The sequence below is a fragment of the Heloderma suspectum genome, chromosome 5 (assembly GCF_057233095.1).
Source record: "Heloderma suspectum isolate Gila_16-S chromosome 5, 16-S_ref, whole genome shotgun sequence".
NCBI classification, from domain to species: Eukaryota; Metazoa; Chordata; class Lepidosauria; order Squamata; family Helodermatidae; genus Heloderma; species Heloderma suspectum.
Window position 1 is genome coordinate 195424605 of NC_139462.1, and position 20896 is coordinate 195445500.

General features: G+C 43.6%; 2 protein-coding genes across 3 annotated transcripts in view; both read right to left on the minus strand.

The window, feature by feature from the left end:
* The window catches only part of PTTG1IP2 (PTTG1IP family member 2), a 33552-nt gene extending 31617 nt beyond the window's left edge, over window positions 1-1935 (minus strand). The window contains exon 1 of the mRNA XM_084858930.1: window positions 1703-1935. Coding sequence (XP_084715056.1) covers window positions 1703-1838 — 136 coding nt within the window. The 5' untranslated portion in view covers window positions 1839-1935. The remainder of the gene's footprint in view (window positions 1-1702) is intronic.
* A 4471-nt stretch (window positions 1936-6406) lies between these two features.
* Window positions 6407-19002, minus strand: CLDN12 (claudin 12). Of its 2 annotated transcripts, XM_084858931.1 has the most exons (3): window positions 18923-19002; window positions 10778-10834; window positions 6407-10471 (listed from the first exon to the last, which is right to left on the minus strand). In XM_084858931.1, exon 3 carries the CDS (start codon window positions 10448-10450, stop codon window positions 9713-9715), a length of 738 nt encoding a protein of 245 aa, XP_084715057.1. In that variant the 5' UTR covers window positions 10451-10471; window positions 10778-10834; window positions 18923-19002; the 3' UTR covers window positions 6407-9712. The 2 variants fall into 2 exon arrangements, with proteins under 2 accessions (XP_084715057.1, XP_084715059.1); XM_084858933.1 differs by lacking the exon at window positions 10778-10834.
* Between the last annotated feature and the right edge of the window lie 1894 nt (window positions 19003-20896).

A 20896-nucleotide genomic window follows, 5' to 3' on the forward strand; every position in this document is an offset into this window, starting at 1 on the left:
CCTGTGCTACAGCTATAGTAGTAGGGGTGGCAACTTTTTCAGAATTATATCGTGACCCAAAGCATACAGCTGAAATGTAGATATCAGATACCAAAGGGAATAGGACAAAATGCTTTTTAAATAATTTTGACATTGTTCCTTTTAAACGTGAAAAAAATTGTTACAGACTTTAAAAATCAAGACAAAACTTCTGGCATCTCTAATCCTGAAGCGTTTTATAAGGTGAAAACTTTCATTCTCTGGAGTTATTAAAACATATGTTTTGCACCCCCTAACCCATAAAATCAAAACAATATCTAATCTCTTAACACATCCCTTGACACAAGTAAAAGTCTGGTACGTTTGTTTTCATTTCTTCCGAACTCTCTAAATTAAGGATGTTTTTCAAGACCTATCCGATAAAATTCCTCAGGCCATTTGTTACTAGAAAATGAAAGTTATCAGTTATTTACATCTTTAGATCATAAACAATATGGGTATCTGTCTTTCTCCCAGCTTCAGGCAGCAATTTAAATCAGAAAAACTGTGTGCAGAGATGTTGTGCGCGCATGCAAAGGGGATGGTTTAAAAAATCCCTTCCCCAGCCCAGATCCAATCCGGGGTCTCTCATGTCTGTTTTTAAGCCTAAATAAATAAATCAGGGAAGTTAATTGCAGATCTCCCACAGCATGTCTGGTTCAGCCCTTACTGCTTTGGGGTAAATATTTATTTTGTGGCAGGCGCTGCCTGTAATAAATCAACCAGCTTCTGCAACAGTTGGAGCTAAACCAGCTTCTCATACAGCAGGAGCAGTCTCCCTACATGGAAATAGGATACTTGGACAGGATTTGGGGCGGGGGGGGGGGAGAGGGAAATAGGGCACAAAACAATCCTGCATATCTTGTTAGAAACAGGCCCACATTAATCAAGATCCCGGTAACATAAAACATTAGTCATGATCACATGGGGATCCCTGAAAAAGAGAAGAAACATCAAAGTACTATAGAGTCAAGTTATCTCATTCTGGGGATGCAGGGTATGTAGAAGCCAGTGGGGAAAGCAGGGCACAAGAGAAGGAACTGGACAGAGACTTCTAGGTTGGGGCAAGACACCAACACAGACCTGAACAAGGCTGAATAGAAGGATCACTAACATTATTCGAGGGGACAATCACTTACAAAATCTGATAAAGTGGGCTTTAACCCCAGGGAAGCTCATGTCATCTGTTCGTTTCTCAAAGAGGTACAACAGGAAAAAAAGGACCCCCACCCCTGCTTCAATCAGCCCTCCTAGATCTTTTATAGCAGCCTTTTCCAACCTGGTGCCCTTCTGGTGCCCGCCAGATGCTTTAAACTACAATTCCCAGCATTCCTGGCCGTTGGCCTTGCTGGTTGGGGCTGATGGGAGTTGATGTCGAAAACATTCGGAGAGCAGCACTAGCTTAGGGAAGAGGGTCAGAGAACGGAGAAGCCGCACTACAGCTTATTCGCGAAGGGGTTGGAGAGGCGCGACTTCGTGCCCCGAATGGCCCAGTTATACGGGATGGGAAGAGACCTGGGAGGGACCCGAAGGACCCCGTCCCTCAAAGGCCAAGGCGGGGGAGACCCCCCCCCCCAAATTATGGCGTGAGAGGAGTGGGGCCTGAGCAGAGGCCATGCCCTCTCCCCCCGTCGCCAGCCCCCAGGACCATCCCGCGTAGCCGGCGGGGCCGCTCCTTGCTTACGCATGGCGGGAGCCGGCGAAGGCCTCACGGTGGACTCCATTCCCGTCGCCGGGCAGTCCCAGAGTAAGAAGAAACAGGGCAGACAGAGAGCCCACAGCCGCCACCGCAACCACTGCCCGGCCGTCTCCCCCTCCATGGCTTCTTCCCCCCGCAGCGGGCCTGCGCGGCCCCCTCAAGTTCACCACACTTGGCTCCTCGGTGGACGGTTGAGGGGGGGGAGAGCGCTCGCTCGCGCAAGCGCACTTCAGACCACACAGACAACCCGGCCCCCTCAGCGGGCAACGGCACCAACTCGCGCCCAACTTCAGCTCGTCCGCCCCGCCCACCGCCTTCTCAATTGCCTATAGCTGCTGAACAAAGCGGGGAGCCCCGCCCCTTTCCGGCCTTTCACGCTCCTCCTTCACCTCCCTCTGGAACAGAGGCGCTCCTCGCTTTCTGCAGAGAATAAAGAGAGCAGGCGAGTTGCAGCGGCGTCGATTCTTTAGACAAGCTCGAAACGCGACCTCCCCCCCCCGCCCCAACACACTTTTTTCTGTTGAAAGATCCATTTCTTGTTTGATCCACTGGCAAAAAAAGACCTCGTCTGTTTTGAAAATCTGAAATATGGGTTCATTTCTTCGGATATTAATAACCCGCCCTTCATCAAAAGATAGCAGGAGGGTGAACAATAACTACGTGATAAAAACGAGAAAATGCAATAATAAAGCAAACAGGAGTAAAAAAAGAAAAGAAACATCACGTAGATGCTTTGGATTACAACTCCCATAAGCCCCAGCCCACATAGCCGATGATCAGGGATTATGGGAGTTGTAGACCAAAACATCTATGTTACTTTTTTTGTTTTGTTTTATTATTTTGTTTTAAACTGAACTATTGGTTCATTTATTTGGATAGTTATAACATGCCCTTTATCTGTTTGTAGGCTGTATTGGGGGGTTTGGGGAGGGTTTTCTTGTAAAAATGTTTTTAAGGGTATGTGCTTAGAGTATGTTGTATATAGGTGGGTTATAAATCAAATAGGACGGTAAACAATTCATACATACATAATAAAAACAAGAAAATGCAATAATAAAAACAGTAAAAACTATAACAAATGTTTTGGACTACAACTTCCTTAAGCCCCAGCCTACATAGCCAATTGTCAGGAATTATGGGAGCTGTAGTCATAAACATCTGGAGAGCACCAGGTTACCTATTCCTGAAATAGACTGATCAGCTTAAAATGCCAAGGCAGATAGAAAAGTTGACTGCAAGTTCAGCACCAGTCACACCTCCATGGTGAGGGTGTTCCACAGACTGGGTGCCACAACAGAGAAGGCTCATTCCTTAATTGTCATGCCAGTGGAAGGCATCTTGACAAGGGCCTCCCCTGTAGATCTTATGGGCAGGTTGGAGAGGCATTCCTTTAGGTACATGGGTCCCAAGCCATTTTAGGCTTTACAGGTAAGCACCAGCACCTTAAACTGAGCCCCGAAGCAAATAGGCCAGACTATCCCTATCCAGGAACAGTCACTGCTGGCAAACCAGTCGAAACTGTAAAAGGCACTAAGGCTATCCAGGCAGGTCTGGTCCAAGTCATTTTGCTGCCTGAGGCAGAGCAGCAAATGCCACCTCATCCACCCACCCAAGGTAAAGTGCATAGTATCCAAAGCCAGCCAAGTTATTTTGGTAAATGAGGCAGAAAATCCCATAAGCACCTCTCCTCATCCCTGGCAGTAGAAATACAATAAAGACAAAGTATATAACCATTTGCTGCCCTTTCATGATCTGATCCCTGAGGTGACTGCCTCCCTTTGCCTTAACGTAGGGTTGGCCCCGTATCCAGGCCTCCAGTGACAACACTGGATCCAGGAGTAACCCAAAGCCACACACTTGCTCTTTCAAGGGGAAAGCGACTCTGTCTAGAACAGGTTGCACACACAATTTCCAGAGATGAGAACTATACCCATGGCTCTCTGACTTGTTGGGATTCAACCTCACTCCTTCATCCATGCCATTACCGAATCCAAACACCAGTTCAGCATGGCCTCTCCGAGTCAGATGATAAGGAGAAGTGGAGCTGGGTGTCATCAGCATCTTGACAGTACCTCACTTTAAATCCCCTGATGAACTCAGTCAGTGGCATTACATAAATATTAAAAAGCACTGGGGAAAAGACTCAGCTCTCCCAATAATTTCCCCTTTAATTTATCCCCCAAACCTGGTTTCTCTACCATTCCTTCCTAATTCATTTCCTACACAGATCCCTTGTGCTTTTGCCCCAAATCTCCCTCAATAGTTTTCCCTTTAATACCGCCCCCCCCAAGTAAGAACATTCCCGTTTTTCTTATGGCTCCCATCCAGACAGCCTAGCCCAGCCCTCCTTCAGTCACAGAACTATTCAGTAATACCAACTCTTGTTCTCTTTTTGGCCCACCTCCAACTTGAAGAAAGTGGAAAATAAATGCCTTTTTTTAAATAGGCACCTAGCCAGAGCCAGTCAGGCACTAGGGCTTCAGTGAGCCAGTCTGTGACTCATGCCTCATCCATGATCGGTGCCCCAAATTGTAGGTGCTTTTGTGGCAGTCAGCTTTCATCTTTACAGTCAGATGGAACCAAAACCTTATTCGGGCCCCTGGACCAATAGGTGCTACTGCCTCATGCCCCAACTTAAGGGAACCCCCCCCACACACACCCACACACAGTAAAACAGAATTTATTTTTACTGTGGGTTTGAGGAGCCCCAAGCTTGAAGATATTATTGGGGGTGGGGCATGCTGTGCCAAAGTAGATTAATACCTTTATTTGACCATGTTTACAGTCAGCATCAGGTCTAATTGATCCTGCTCTTCTGCAAGCCATCCACTTTGTTTTTCAGCCCACATTGTTTGTAAATGGGACAAACTGGTCTGAATTGTTCAATGCAAGCATGAAGTAAAGCTTCCAGTATTTAAGTACTCTCCAGCGAAAGATAACATTTATGAGACTTTGAATCTTAACTTTACAGGAATATAATTTATTCCCACTTGTTCAGAAACAGAGACTTGATCATGCTGTTTAAAGCCCTTTTTGTTCTTCTATCATCATGGGTGTACAATGATCATGAAATTCAGGGTTAAATGTATGTCCCAGATTCAGTGAGTGGTGCCGGAGCACCAAATGCTGCACCACTGCTAAAGCTAAGCAGGTATAGATAGACTGAATCAGCCCCTTGACTGGGAGACCAAAGGGATCCCATGTAAAAGCTGGATATAAATAAATCTATATATTTAAAAATACATCCCTACTGTGCTTGCCTGACTTTGAGGCTTGTTTCAGTATCATTCAGCATCTTGGGGTCAGCCTCTCCACTGACAGGTCTTTGGCTGTGTAATAATGGCTGGCTGAATATCTGTACTATGCAGTAATGATCAGTAGAGCAAATCTACATGCCTTTACCAGCATGACACAACTTGAATTTTAGCAAATTGAGTGTTTTCAAAGTAGAAGAGCAGGGCGGCGCGGGGAGAAGGGAAAGTGATCTCTATGCTAAAAATAAAAAAGAACAATCACAATAATGGTGACTACAGTCATTACTTTTCAAATGTGAAAAAAGTGGTTTAGACCACACATTCCAGAATATGCTTTCAGTTCTTGGAAACTCTCTTCAGGGTAGCAGATGCATGTTCAAACTACTTCCTCTACATTTAGGCTGCATCCTATACGCGGTGGTGTAGTGCAGGCAGGGCTCCCAGGGACACAGCCCCAGCACTTTTTCATTAGCAGGGACTCTGATGTCATCTGTCACCCCCCTCAGAATTCCCCGTTTCCTCTGAGCTTAGCTGCGATCCTGACTGTAGCTGTGGGGGTAATGAATTTTCCAAGCAACAATATATTGTTCCATATTGGAATGCAAAGTATTTGGGATGACTTGGTCTGGAATGGGCAATGAAGACCTTTTTGCTTTACCAAAGATGTGCTCCTGGTGGAGATGAAAACTCCTAGAACTGGTTTGTTGATATGGATCGACACAGCTGCCTGAAATTTTGGGACTGCCCTTGGAGACTGTCACAATGAACTCCTGCATTTCCAAATTTACCACTACACTTGTGCGTGCATGTGTGTGTGTGGTTCAATCCAGCCAGGTGTGTGGACGTTTCTGTTGGAGGGGGAGATATAATGAAGGAGCTTAGGGAACGCTAATGGGTAGGGTTGGGGCGCTAAGGGAGTGTGCAAGGGGGCTGTTTAAATGAGAAGGGATCTGTTCATGAGGGCTGAGTTGAGAGGGTGAAACTTCCATAGAGTATCATATTTTGAAAACTTAAAATGTTTGTGTTTGAGTGAGCGGGTGAAAAAGATTTTAACACCCCTGCATTTTTTCTTAGACGTCCAATTGAAATACCACTGCCTTACTGTCAGCTGCACTGTTTTTGGACCCCAGCTGAAGGCTGTATATCTTACAGGGTTGTATAATCTTAGAAGGGGGTGTGGCTGTGACTGTCACGAAGGGACCCTGCACTTCTGAATTTGCCACTACACTACTGCCTATACTAACTTACTTTAGAGCAAGTCCCATTGAACTCAATGGGGCTCACCTGTGAGTAGACATGCATATAGGATTGAAATTATTTACTCAAATTTGCTTACAGCACAATCCCGCATCCATTGCACAAGAAAGCCCTGAACGGTTATGCTCTAAAGTGTTAACGTTCAAAAGTATCTATAGAAATGAGCCACAGCGGTACAAGACCATTTTTAATTTAAAAATACATACTTTCCTTTACATAAAAATGCATACCTTAAGCAAACATTACTAGAGGCCAAACCAGAACTTTACAGTAGGTGACCTTGAAGAAAAAAAAGAGTACATTTTCATGCAAACACAAGAACACAGATCGAGAAACTTGTTGTCTAAAACAAATGATGATATTCAGATTGACAACTCTGTGCAAGACAAATTATGCTATTTGTACAAGCTAAACAAAATGCAAAACAGTCAGCTTAAAATTTAAACCCAAATTAAAATCCAGTAGCTTTTGCATGTACAAGCATGACCAGCATTTTTAAAAGGTATTTTTTTTGGATAAACCTTTCATTAAGGGACAAATCGGCAATAGTAAGTACATTTGGCCTGTAGTGTGTCAGTCAAAAGTAAAATTTTACCCCACACAGAGAAGTGAAAGTTACTCCAGACATAGAACTGAAAAACCAAGGTTACCATTTTGAAAATACAAACATTCAAAATTAACTTCTGTTGCAGATGGCTTTAATACAGAACAGCAACATGTGGAATCATGATCCGACCAACTAAAGTGCACCCATCCATGGATGCACTCTCTGTCATTCATGTTCAGATATTTAAACACATTAATCACAATCCCAAAAGCTCCCCCAACCATCTACAGTGGGACTCTTACCCCTGAAGAGCAGCTCTGCTGCACTGCTTCAAGTTGACTGAAGTTGCTGGATATAACACAGGGTGTGGTGTGGGGTGTCGATGGGAGTGGGTGTGCGGAAGAGAAAGTCCCTTTGAGAGTGTAATTATATAATGCATTTCTGTAGTCATTGGCTATATTGGAAACGTTCCAATCATCAATACAGAACACATTTAACAAATGCAAGGAAAATTGGCCCTTCAAATTAGAAGGGCTCCCTATTTTATGTTAATTCATAAGACAAAACAGACATGCTGCTGGTCAGTCAGCAATAATTCACAATGTTAATCAAGGAGGAATACATCAGAAGAAAGGGATCAGAGTTGCATGGCATGTTTAGAGGGGTTCCAACTTCCTATGACAAAGGCATAGGATCTTAAACTAAAGAAGTGAATGGATTCTTAACCCCTGAATGGGAGCGGGAGGGGAAAAACAAATGTCCCCAATTCTAGCACCATCAATATTTACACCTTTGTCAACAACTGCACAGACAAGTTAAGGCCTGCCTCATACCTGGAGAACGATACCTATATGTCAGTCCCATGAACTGTGACTATTTCAAGCAAACTGAAGGCACCTCTGTTATGAGTTTTATGTAGTGCAAATACAAAGCACTTCTTCATATGTTCAGGTCAACTGAACACCATGGTCCTAATCCCCATATTCAAAGTACTCAATGTTTCAGAGAAATCAATGAATCAAAACACAGAGGCTCAGATTGATGTATACAGAATTTCAAACATGGGGGAAACATCAATATGGAACACTTCACAGATATTTGGTTTAGATAAATACTTATTGTAAACGAGACCCTGAGCTTTCTTCAGCTTCGCTCCACTACCTGTGCTGCTTGAAGTAAAAGTCAAAAAGGAGTCTTCAGGGCAGCCAGTTAGAAGATATAAAGAGTCTTCCTCTAAATATGAGTGCTTCGTTTTGATCAGGGATATTATTACACTTGCTTAACGATTTAATATATAGTCCCAGCAAATTCAGACAGCCAAGTTTTGTTCAGCTAAGAGGTTCAAGTTTCAGAATATGTTCAGAACCTTTTGTGAAATCTTTTTTCACAAGAAGAAATCAGACTGCATGCTCCATATTGCTGATTACTCAAAGAAGCCTTGATAGCTCAGACCTACTCATAGTTTTTCATTCTTCAGAAAGCATAAACACCTCCAAATGGAAATTTACTACATAGAAACAACATATGTCTAATGAATAAGAAAGAAGAGTGAAGTTGGAGATGTAAAAAGCTAAACCTGTGTGCAACCTACAAAACCAAGAGTCCTGTTTTTTAAAAAAATATGTCAAACACTACCATTGATAATCTCATCTTCAATCATATTTATTCTGAAAATGGCATTCAAAGTCCCATTTGTCAGCTACCATAAAATTAATCATGATTCGGTAAAACAATCTAAAATTTGGTGAGTGTTAATGAGCAGACTAGGAATAGTGCACAAGATTTCATTCTAATTCTCTTCTAACTTAACAAGTGTCTAAAATATTTATGATTTTAAAAGGTAAAGCAAAAGGAATCCTAGTCATCCAAAAATGCATGTTATCAGAGGAATATTCTATGGCGCCTAATTGAGCCACGTCTACATAAAATAGCACTCCCACTAATCTACATTTATAATCCTGAGGCTATTTGGATTATTGGTGTTATACTATGTATGTTTTAACTAAATGAACTCTTGGTCACTTCCTATGTTTAATGAGCAGAAAATACAGCTTTAAAGAAATGTTTTCTATAAAACAAATGTATCTCAGACACTGCAGTTTATGCTATTGCTATGGAGGGAAATAATCTAATTATTATTATGCTTCTTCTAAATCTCCAGTTCTCACAGGGATCAAGGATCAGTCTGACAGTAATTCTGTGATGTTCATAAGCAGATAGTTTTTGTATGTGTACAACAGAAAACAAGAATTGGCACAGGACTGAATTTTGACATCAACTACTGCTTTGCAGATTGGTAAAATGTAAGGGTTTTACACATTCATTATCTCAGTTCCTGCTTCAGTAATGCAGATAAAATTAATGTACAATTGCTGTACAAGTGGATTCAACAAAACTATTGCTGTACAAGTGGAGGCAACAAAATGGAAGGTAACATTCACAAAAACCCAAAATGGCTATTAATGAAGGTCCTTATTAAAATCCAGGTGTTTAAAATCAGGTGAAAATTTGGGCTGACAAGAAGTTCTCATGTTTCATGCACAGGATTACAAACACCAGTAGGCTTGTTTTTCAGTAGTACAATTCATGGAAGAAACTAGTCTGACTTTTGTAAAAGCAAAAAAAGGCCCAATGTTTAAGTTCCCTATGAACTCAATAAACACCACTGGTTTCGATGAGACTTAGAAACTTGCAAATTGCATCAAGACCAAAACAACTAGGACTTTGAATATTTAGGCTTGCTCGCATAATTATGTTCCTATCCGTAATAAATCTAGATAGAGAAGTTGTAAAAGTTGTCAAGTTACAATGGCAATTCTTTGTATGCACCCTTTGCAAATCCTTTTTAGAAGTCTCAAAGGTAGTGGAAAAAAATCACCTGACCTGCTGTCTCTTGGCCTATAAGCAAACAAACATTTGGCTTTCCTAACACATTCTCTAAGAAGTGTGTGTAACAACGGGGATGTCAATTTCAATGGCAGAGTGGCGTGATCGTGCAGAATATGGCTGGGAGGCATAGCTGTGCACACTGGGTGCATGTGAATACAGAGGCTGCCAAAAAGGGGAAGGGAGTGATTTGCATGCACAGTACCACAGGAATAAGAGAATGGCTGTGAACAATAATCCCCCTGCACTGGCAATGGCAATGTACACAGAGATGTCAAAGGTGAAAACAGGCTCATATTTTTTGTTCAGTTTTTGATTATGAAAGATGACCCAGACAGATGGAATCAAGCAAATGACACATGCAAGGAGAAAGAAGAGGCCAGCCACAAGATGGCAGCCTGCACTGTTTATGAGACATCTGGCCTGCTTGATGTTCGGCACAGGTGATATGAAGGCTGTGTTACACATGCCGATCAAACAGAGAAACAGAGCCAAGACAGTTGTTAACATGCTTATGGGAAGAGCAAACTGAAGAATGCGCAGATCCAACTGATCAACGGCTGTGTACCACTCAGTGTCATAAATCACACAGTCTTTGCTACCATCAGAGCGAACACACTTAATCCACAGCCCAGTGTAAACGGTCACATTCTTTTCATTTTTGTTAAAGGTGTAGAGTCGCATCTGTCTCCAGTTCGGAAGCAGAGCAGCAGCAATGAGTCCTGATAAGGCGGCTGTTCCAGAAAGAAAGGCTAGGACTGTTGCAGCGTGGACATCACGGCAACCCATTTTAGCCAATGAAAATGCCTCCTGGGGAAGAAAATGTTACCAAGTCAACAATATTCTGATCAATTCATTTTTTTCTCAAGAATGAAGGAAAAATTATTGACACTGCTGTCCTAGAAGTTAAACTGGAATCTAGGGAAGTCACATTGCAGCCAGTGTTGCACACTGGGCTCTGATCAAATGGTCCCCTCTTAAGCTCAGAAAGTAACACTTTCCATGTAGGATCAGAGATAAATGTCTAACTTTAAAACAAAGATAGTCATGTTGGATACACATTCAAGTATATGTTGGGATAAGCTCCTTTCTAAAGGTCTGAGAGTACCAACTTACCAAGATATGTCAGGAATAATAGAGGAACTCTATTACAGTAGATGAACAATAATAGATCTAGAAAAAAGCAAATTTTAGAATAAATATAAATTGCCATTTTTGAGCCTGTGGTCACATTAACACAGAATGATAAATCAGGAATTCGGAAAATGTTGGCTTATCGTGAACGAGCTGCATGCTGGCTGCTCTTAGCCCATTCATTCCCCCTTTGCTCTTCCCTGCTAGCCTGACCGCTAAACTAACCAGAAACTGAAAGTGTAGCATGTCTGAATCAGGAATCCTGGCTTTCTGCTCCTTTTACAAGCCAGAATCACACACCAGAGTTTGTTCTTGGTTTAGACATTCCAGCTTGTTTTGGAGCAACAAACAGGAGCCTGTTTTGACAATGTGCTAAACTCTCTGTTTCTGGTTAGTCTGGCAGTTGCACTAGCAGGGAGGAACATATCGGGAACAAATGGTCTGTGTGCACTAGTATACAGCTCATTCATGATAAGTTAGGATTTTGGAATCCTGGCTTATTGTTCTGTGTGAACATGGCCACTCATTTCCAGTTAACTAAGGAACTGTAAATATTTTTGTCCTACACTGCAGAATACTAGCAGTTAAGCCAAACAGCAAAAACTGAGTTTAGATGTTCCCATTTCTTAGGCTCTCCTTTCAATTAACCTGTTGGCTTCATAGAAGGGGATTCCTGTAAAATTTCTAGCACTTTACCATCCTTTTATAAAGATACCAAATGCAAATAGCTATCTTGAACCTGTAAACTGCAATATTTGCATTAAAGAATCTCATTGGATTTCAACTATAACCCTGTTACATGTATAAGCAAACTCTGTAGAATATACGGGATTAAACCACATAGAAAACCGTATCTTTCCGATATAACTAGCAAGTAGACATTTATAAGTTACAAGGTGCTTCATAAAACCCTTCCTCATCCCACAAAGATGATGTCAAAAGAGTTGCTGCTATAACTAATTCTATAGAGCAGGACCTGGAGCTAAGAGGAGTTCTTCAGCCTACTCAGCAAGTCCAAGGCTGGGTAGAAACTCGAAGCCAACACTCCGGTGCTAAAGCAAGTGCTCTCTTCCTTGACAATACTAGGTTTTTACATAAGGGGAAGTAAGTACAATGTTCAGTAATGTAATAGCTTTTCTCACAGTTGAACTTCCAAGATGTGCTACGTTTAGAGGAAGGAGCCATCAGTCTGTCTTCAAATTCACCTCGCCCCAGCCCAAGACAATGTCATGTTTCTTTGTGTCAAAAGGCAATATTTTATATGAACTATTAATTGCTATCTTTCCACCTCCACTCCTCAACATCTACCTTGAGGCCACATTGCAAAGATGAACAAGCATGAATGCAAATCACTCTGCACCCAAGAGTGTTGTGTAAATGATGAATACTTGTTAATTAGACACAAGCCCTTTTCAGACTTCAGGCCAGATCCTCTGCATATATAATTAACAGATGCACAATGGGTGGTGGTGGCAGGCTTTACTCCCCATCCCACCCCAGTGTTCGTACATTCCAACCCACATCTGCAACATGCCTCTTGTACATGTGTAGGCAGCACCCCATGCAATCAGGACCCATGCTTTTTCAGGGTTCCTGACTGCATGGAGTGCTGTGTATGCACATAGGCACATTACAGAGATGTGTTTAAAGGTTTCTATGGTGAACCCTACCACTCTCCACATGCAGGGCTCTAACTATCGTATGAAAGGCGCTGTTCTTAACAGATATATATTACATGTATTAAAACAATACAAGTTCATAATACAGTTCCCAAACTTTTTCTGGCAGGGATCATGTGTCTCTAACAGCTACATAACAAGAAGAAATTCAACTGGTGAAGTTCTTCTGTCCCCGCATACACATGCCAGGAAAAGCTTCATGAACTGAATTTTTGCATGCTATGCAATTGGGAGTCTTGTTAGAAAAAGAGTTGATAATCTTAGTTCAGAATTAAGGGTGTAATCCTATGCATATTTAGACAGAAAAAGTCCTACAACTCCCAGCATTCCCCAGCCAACCACGCTGGCTGGTGAACAATGGGAATTGTAGGACTTTTTTCCTGTCTAAATATGCATAGGATTACACCCTATGGGTGCAATCCTATCTGGATAATCGCCAGCTTCCAAAATCGGAGGTTGTTGACTGTCCTATGCAGGGCGGCTGGAGCATGGCGGGGATCCTCTCCTCTGTGCTCTAACTGCCCTGCATTTTGCCTATTTGACCCATCTAGGCATGGCTTCGGGGAGGGGAAAGGAAGGGGCCTGGAGACTGTATAGGAAGCTGTGTAAAGCAGCTTCCACAGACTCCTCCCCTCCCCCAGGACTGCCCCCTTTTCCCTGTCTCCGCATTTGATTTCCGAGCACGGAGATGTAGCTGGTGTGGAGAGAACTGTGCTGGCTATGAGGGGGCAGGGTGTACGGTTTCTGGGAACTGAGGTCAGAGGTCAATTGCTCATTTTCCAGCAACTGAACAATCCTATGGCCCTCTAGACAGTGTCTAGTGGCCACTGGATTGTTCTCTCCATGTATTTAAGATAAATTTAAGAATGCAGAAGTAATGGCGGCCACCCATGCTTCACATGCACTCCAGCACATTATTTATTAATTAAGGGAGCAATCATATGGCCACTAGTCAGCGGCTAGAGGGCCATAGGATAGCTGGTTTCCTGGAGAACCAACCTTCCCCCACTTCCATGCTGCCTTGTAGGCAGCACGGAAAAACCCCATGCTCTGCGCTCGCAAGAGGAGTGCGGAGCAGCCAAAATGGCGCATTCCCAGGGGGCGTTCCAATGTGTCATACAGTAGCCTCCTCCCCCGCTCTGTCCTCCGGTGGATAGACAGCCGCAATCAGCTGTCTAACTGAAAATGCAGAGCAGGAGAAGTGCAGAGGGAACAATCCCTCCGTGCTTCTCCTGCCCTACATCGGATAGGCAGTCGCCTCTGAGTTTGGAGGAGGCGGCCTATCGGAATAGGATTGCGCCCTTTATGTATATCCTGCCTTTCCACCAAAACTGCGCTCAAGGTAGCTAACAATAATAAAATGCAGGTTAAGAAAATCTTAATTACAACATAACATAAAAGCAAATAAATTAAAAACAGAATTAAAAACCCAACAATGAAAGAAGGTTCAGTTCCACTTACAATACCCATCCTTGTTAATGTGTAGCATTCAAATGCCAGCAGACAAATGGGCCAATGCATGTAATAAGCATTTTTGAACACGATGCGATGTTTACCTGTGGCTTGCATCTCAGCTCCGATTTTTTATTATCGCATTCCAACAAACTTGAGGAATAGATCGCAAATCTTCAGACTAAAGAATTCTAAAACATCTTACAGAATCTTAAAAATACATACACAGTCACTTTGCTTGTGTTACTAATAATGACTAAGGTGACAGAACAACCCACAAGCAAGTCACAGCATGTGTGGGTTAAACTATGAATCAGGGCATAATGAATATCAAGCCATCTGAAACATAAACACACTGTTAACAGAGGAAAAATAAAATAAAAGAAGAGCTGTGCTGGATCAGACCAAAGGCCTATTTAATCCAATGTCCCCTTCTCACAGTACCAACCAGAAGCCTCCAGGAAGTCCACAAGCAGGACAGGAAAGCAAGATCTCTCTTGTTCTCCAGCAGCTGCTGCTCAGAGGCATGTTGGCTCTAAAACCTGAAGACTACAAATAGTCACCATGAATATAGTTACTGATTGTCCCTGCCCCCGTTAATGTGTCTAATCCCCCTTGAAACCTGTGGACTTGCCAGGTATGTTGTCTCCTGGGAGGATGGATTAGAGACGTGACTGAAAGGTTGCCTGCACTCATAAAGCCCACTGACAGGTACCCCTTTCTTCTCAGCCATGTGGGAGCAAATGATACCACCAAGCGGAGCTATGAAGAAATCACGTCAGACTTTGAAGCTTTGGGAAGGAAACTCAAGAACTTTGGGGCCCAGATAGTTTTCTCATCCATCCTTCCAGTAGTTAGGAGAGGGATAGAAAGGGAAACAAAATACTCCGTGTGAATGACTGGCCATGAAGGTGGTGCCGGCATGAGAGATTTGGATTCTGGGACCATGGGCTATACTTCCTGGAAGATGGACTGTTGGCAAGGGATGGGTTGCACCTCACAAAGGCTGGGAAGAATGTGTTTGGCCACAGCATGAAGAAATTCATCAGGAGGGCTTTAAACTGAACCCTACAGGGTAGGGAGACGTAAAGTTGGGGGTAACCATGGAAGAAGGCTCATGCACCGCAACGGAAAGAACAGCTCTAATAGCGCCCAATAATAGTCTTCAGAAACATGTAGGAAGAAAGCCAGACTGTGACACACATGGTCTTCGATGTCTATATACTAATGCCCAGAGTATGGGAAACAAACAGAACAAACTTGAACTCTTAATACAAGAGGGAAATTATGACTTGATAGGTGTAACTGAGATTTAGCGGGATGACTCTCATGACTGGAATACAGCAATTGAAGGATATAACTTGTTCAAAAAGAACAGGAGGAACAGAAAGGGAGGTGGGGTTGCACTATATGTGAAAAATACATATCTCTGCACAGAAATAAAGGAAGATGAGCTTGGTAGCCCCATCGAGAGCATCTGGGTTAAAATAAATGGAGCAAAGAATAAAAGGAACATGGAGGTCGGAGTCTATTACCGGCCACCCAATCAAGGAGAAGACGAGGATGAAACTTTTGAAAAGCAAATAGCCAATGTTTCAAGGAAGCATGATGTAGTAGTAATGGGGGACTTCAATTTCCCCAATATTTGTTGGGAGACAAATTCTGCAAAACATGGCCTCTCCAGGAAATTCCTGACTTGTGTGGCGGATAACTTCCTCCTACAGAAAGTAGGGGAAGGAACTAGAGGATCGGCTATCCTTGACTTGATCCTAACCAACAGAGATGACTTAGTGGGTAAAGTAGCAGTTACAGGAACTCTGGGGGAAAGCGACCATGTTATACTAGAGTTCTTGGTTCTAAGGGAAGCAAAAGCCGAGTGTAGTCAAACGCATACCCTGGATTTTAGGAAAGCAGATTTTAATAAACTCAGAACAATGATAAGTAAGGTCCCATGGCAAGCGACTCTAATGAGAAAAGGAGTCCAAGATGGGTGGGAGCTTTTAAAAAAGGAAATTCTCAAGGCACAATTACAAACAATTCCAACAAGAAAAGGTGGGAGACAACAGAAGAAGCCAATGTGGCTTCACAAAAAGCTTAGAGATGACCTGAAAAAAAAGGACACATATAGGAAGTGGAAAGAAGGCCAAGCAACAAAGGAAGAGTACAGGCAGGTAGCACAGAATTGCAGGGATGGTGTCAGGAAGGCTAAAGCTGAGAACGAGCTGAGGTTAGTGAGGGAGGCTAAAAGCAACAAAAAGGCTTTCTTCAGCTACGCGCATAGTAAAAGGCAGAGGAAAGAAATGGTGGTTCAGCTATTATATAAGGATGGCAAAATGATAACAGACGACAAAGAAAAGGCAGAGGTGCTCAATTCCTACTTTGGCTCAGTCTTCTCCCAAAAGAGGGTCTATGACCCCCCTGGCAAAGGCAAAGTACAGGCTGAAGGGGCAGGATTGCAGCTTGAGATCGATAGGCATATGGTCAAGGAACACCTAATTACTTTGAATGAGTTCAAATCTCCAGGGCCAGATGAACTGCACCCTAGAGTAATAAAGGAACTGACAGAAGAACTCTCAGAACCATTGTCTATTCTCTTTGAGAAATCATGGAGGATGGGTGAAGTGCCAGATGACTGGAGGAGGGCTAATGTGGTCCCTATCTTCAAAAAGGGCAAAAAGGGGGAACCTGGGAACTACAGACCAGTCAGTCTGACATCAATCCCTGGGAAAATTCTGGAGCAGATGCTAAAGCAATCCATTTGTAAGCACCTTGAAAACAATGCAGTGATTACTTGAAGCCAACATGGGTTTGTCAAGAACAAATCCTGCCAGACGAATCTGATCTCATTTTTTGATCAGGTAACCTCCCTTGTGGACTGTGAGAATGCTGTAGACATAATATACCTCGACTTCAGCAAAGCTTTTGACAAAGTGCCCTATGATATCCTGATGAACAAACTAGCTCAAAGTGGGCTAGATGAAACAACGATCAGGTGGATCCAGGTGGCTACAGCATCAGACTCAAAGAGTGCTTATCAGTGGGATCTTCTCAAACTGGGGAGAGGTAACGAGTGGGGTACTGCAGGGCTCAGTCCTGGGCTCAGTGTTCTTCAACATTTTTATTAATGACTTTGAGGAGGAGGTGCAGGGAATGCTGATCAAATTTGCAGATGACACGAAATTGGGTGGGATACCTAATACTTGGAAGACAGAAACAAAATTCAAAGTGATCTTGATAGACTGGAGCGCTGGGCAGAAAACAACAGAATGAAATTTAATAGGGATAGATGCCATGTTCTCCACCTAGGAAAAAGAAACCAAATGCACAGTGACAAGATGGGGGATACGTGGCTCAACAACACTACAAGCGAGAAGGATCTTGGAATTGTTGTCCATCACAAGCTGAATATGAGCCAACAACGTGATGTGGCTGCAAAAAAGGCAAATGCTATTTCGGGCTGCATTAATAGAGGTATAGCTTCCAAATCCCAGGAAGTACTAGTTCCCCTCTACTCAGCACTGGTTAGGCCTCATCTGGAATACTGTGTCCAGTTCTGGGTAACACATTTTAAGAAGGATGCAGACAAACTGGAGAGGGTTCAGAGGAGGGCAACAAAGATGATCAGGGGACTGGAAACAAAGCCCTATGAGGAGAGACTGAAGGAACTGGGCATGTTTAGCCTTGAGAAGAGAAGACTGAGGGGAGATAGGATAGTGCTCTTCAAGTACTTGAAAAGTTGTCACAGAGAGGAAGGCCAGGATCTCTTCTCGATCATCCCAGAGTGCAGGACACGGAATAACAGGCTCAAGTTACAGGAAGCCAGATTCTGGCTGAACATCAGGAAAAACCTCCTGACTGTTAGGGCATTAGGACAATGGAACCAATTCCCTAGGGACGTGGTTGGGTCTCCCACGCTGGAGGCATTCAAAACGAGGCTGGACAGCCACCTGTCAGGGATGCTCTGACTTAAATTCCTGCACTGAGCAGGGGGTTGGACTGGATGGCCTTGTAGGTCCCTTCCAATCCGACTATTCTATGGTTCTATGAAACCAATGTAACCTACAGGCCATCACATCTCAGTGAGGAAATCCACAAAGAAATTATACATTGCATGAAGAAATACTTCCTTTTGTCTGCCTAGGATCTCCTGCCAACCGCTTTCACTGGATATCCCCAAATCTTAGTATTATGAAGCAGAATTAAAAAGGAAAAAAAAACCCATAATGTTTCATGCCAAGTATTAATATGTTCATACCATAAATCTTTAGGCTGCCGTCCTATACCCACTTACCTGGAAGTAAGCTGCACTGATCTCACGCCTAAAACAGATGCTGCTTTAAGTGTGTCTAGCAGCTAAGTCTTCTGGTCATTTTTACTCTAGGGCAAGGCAGCCTGATCTGGAGCTTAAAAGCCCCCCTACCTGCCATGTTACGGTCATAACATAAGCAGAGCCATGCTGGATCAGAGCAAAGATCCATCTAGTCCAGCATTCTGTTCACACAGCGGCCAACCAGCTGCCCATGGGAAGGGCATGAGTGTAACAGCACCCTCCCGCTCATGTCCCCCAGCAACTGGTGTGCATAGGCAGACTGCCTCTGATACTGGAAGTCGCATCGAGCCATCAGGGCTGGTAGCCATCGACAGCCTTCTCCCAATCTGGATCAGGGCTCCTGGACCTACTCTAAAGTAAAAATGAAGACGAAAAAGAGTCGTAGCTGTTAGACACACTCAAAGTCAGGTCTATTTTGACCTTCAATGAGCGTGACTCCTGAGCAGACATGTCTGTGATCGTGCTGTTAGTGACCGCCAGCTGTAAAACCCTTACACGTAAACATATTCGCTTCAAAATAAAGCCCGCAGATTCCAACGGGAACGACACTGGTGTAAATGCATTACGATCCGAGCGGAGAACCATAATTAGAATCAAATTCAGCATCTCTGGAAAGAATGAGGATCCACAGATAAATAAGGCAGGCCCGATCTCACCCGGACTCACCTACTTCCCACCCGCGAGGCACCTAATTCCCGAACGCCGAGTTGCTCTTGTTGACACGGCGGCTTCGCTCCCTCTCGGTCTTTCAGGAAGTGGCTGCCTTTTCCAGGGTTGCCCAAAGGTTCCTGGGATTGTAGTCTCCGGCCGCAGTGCTCTTTATTTCACCCTACGTCTACGGACTACAACTCCCAGGATCCCCTTCCAGTTGGGATTATTTCGGATACAAGCACCTTCCCCATTGTACTTCACGTTTGCTCTTTGCTGCTCATCGTTTATTGCAGAGAGGAACCGGCGTTGCATCGCTTTAGACTGGGGCTTCTGGCTTATCAGGGTTTTCTCCTACCTTTGTTTTTGTTTCTTTGTTTTTTTTACATGCCGTCTGCTGTACAATATTCCGTACAGATCTCCCTCCACCTAAAAATATAAAATAAAATGGATGTCTAGTTTCAGAACTGTAGGGGTTTTTTTTAAGTTCCAGCCACAGTGTATGACATCCCTTAAGCTTTCAGCTCATTAAGAACTATTTAAGAACATCTTTTTGAAAAGGCAGTTTAATGAAATCTTGTAAGAATGGACAGTTAAGGGTGCAATCCTATGCATGTTTAGACAGAAAAAAGGCCTACAACTCCCAGCATGCCCCAGCCAGCCTTTTTCTGTATAAACATGCATAGGATTGCGCCCTTAAATAAATTGCAGAGTATGTCGGTGGACTCACCATCCATTTGTGAGCCTGATGCAGACTCCAAAACTCAAATCTGGAATAGTCAGGATCCAAAGCACAGCATAACGAACTCAGCATGTCCAAGGGCACATTGGGCTTATTTCTTAACAGTGGTCCCCGCCCCTTCCCCAATGCTATATGACAAACTTAAGAGGGCTTTCAAAAGCAGTTTCTGATGCAGCATGGCAACGGGATACAATAGGGCCGATATCAAGGGTCGGGCATCTGCCAAGGCCCACACCCCAGCAGGGGCCCACTGACAAGAGCCCCCTGTACTTGCTCCTCCTCTTCACCACTGCAACCTGCTTGTTTACCTGCCTTTTGCCCAGACAACAGCAGTGGTGAGGAGGAGGAGTTGATGCCTGTTTTCTCACTGTCTCTCTGTCTGTCAAGCATGCAAGTGTTAGCAACGATGAGAAAGAGGATGAGGAGCGATAGTGGCTGGTGAGCCAGCACTGGGGTAGAGATCTGCTGTTCAAAAAAGGGAAGGGAGGGCAAAAATCCCCATGGGCAGACCCAATTGTTGGGGGCACCTAAAGTAGTTCTTTGTTTTTGATTATATATTATCACAACTTTTCAAGCACAGATACATCACTCTAGCTTTAAAAGCCTTATTACCCGACTTTAACAGGAGACACTGTAGTTGGTAACTGTAGCAAGCAAGGTGGGGAAAGAAACACATGACCATCTGGATTTGCAAAAAGGTGGTGACAGAAGGACGAGGATCCGTCTAGTAGAATGAACTGCAACCGCCAGCATTAAACTAAAGATTAAAGAAAATAGCTCTCCATCCACAATAAAAGTACTAACATACAAATGGTTTCCCCTTAAACCTGTTAAGGGCATGGAGGTTTTTAACCTCCAGAGCCTCTGTCTGCTTTGCCATTTTTGTTAATAGGCTGCATTTCCTTTAATAAAATTATAAGTGTTTTTGTTTTTACTATGGTTGGACCAAGATTTAGGCATGTGTAACTTAGTTAGTTGAAACAGACTTCCATGACCACTCCAGCCCCCTGAAAATGCTACACAGCGGGTTAGGGGCCCCTGTTGAATGGGGTATGCTATGGCGTGGGAGGATGAGGAGGAAGGGGAATCCCCAAAGATACCACTGCCCAATTTACCCCCTTTAATCACAGGCTACACCATTCAACAGGCCTACCTGACCCCCTGTGTAGCATTTTTGGGGAGCTGCAGGGAAGGTCCATGGTGAGGGGAGGCAGGGAAGTCTGCTTCCACTAGCCCAGTTGCATACACCT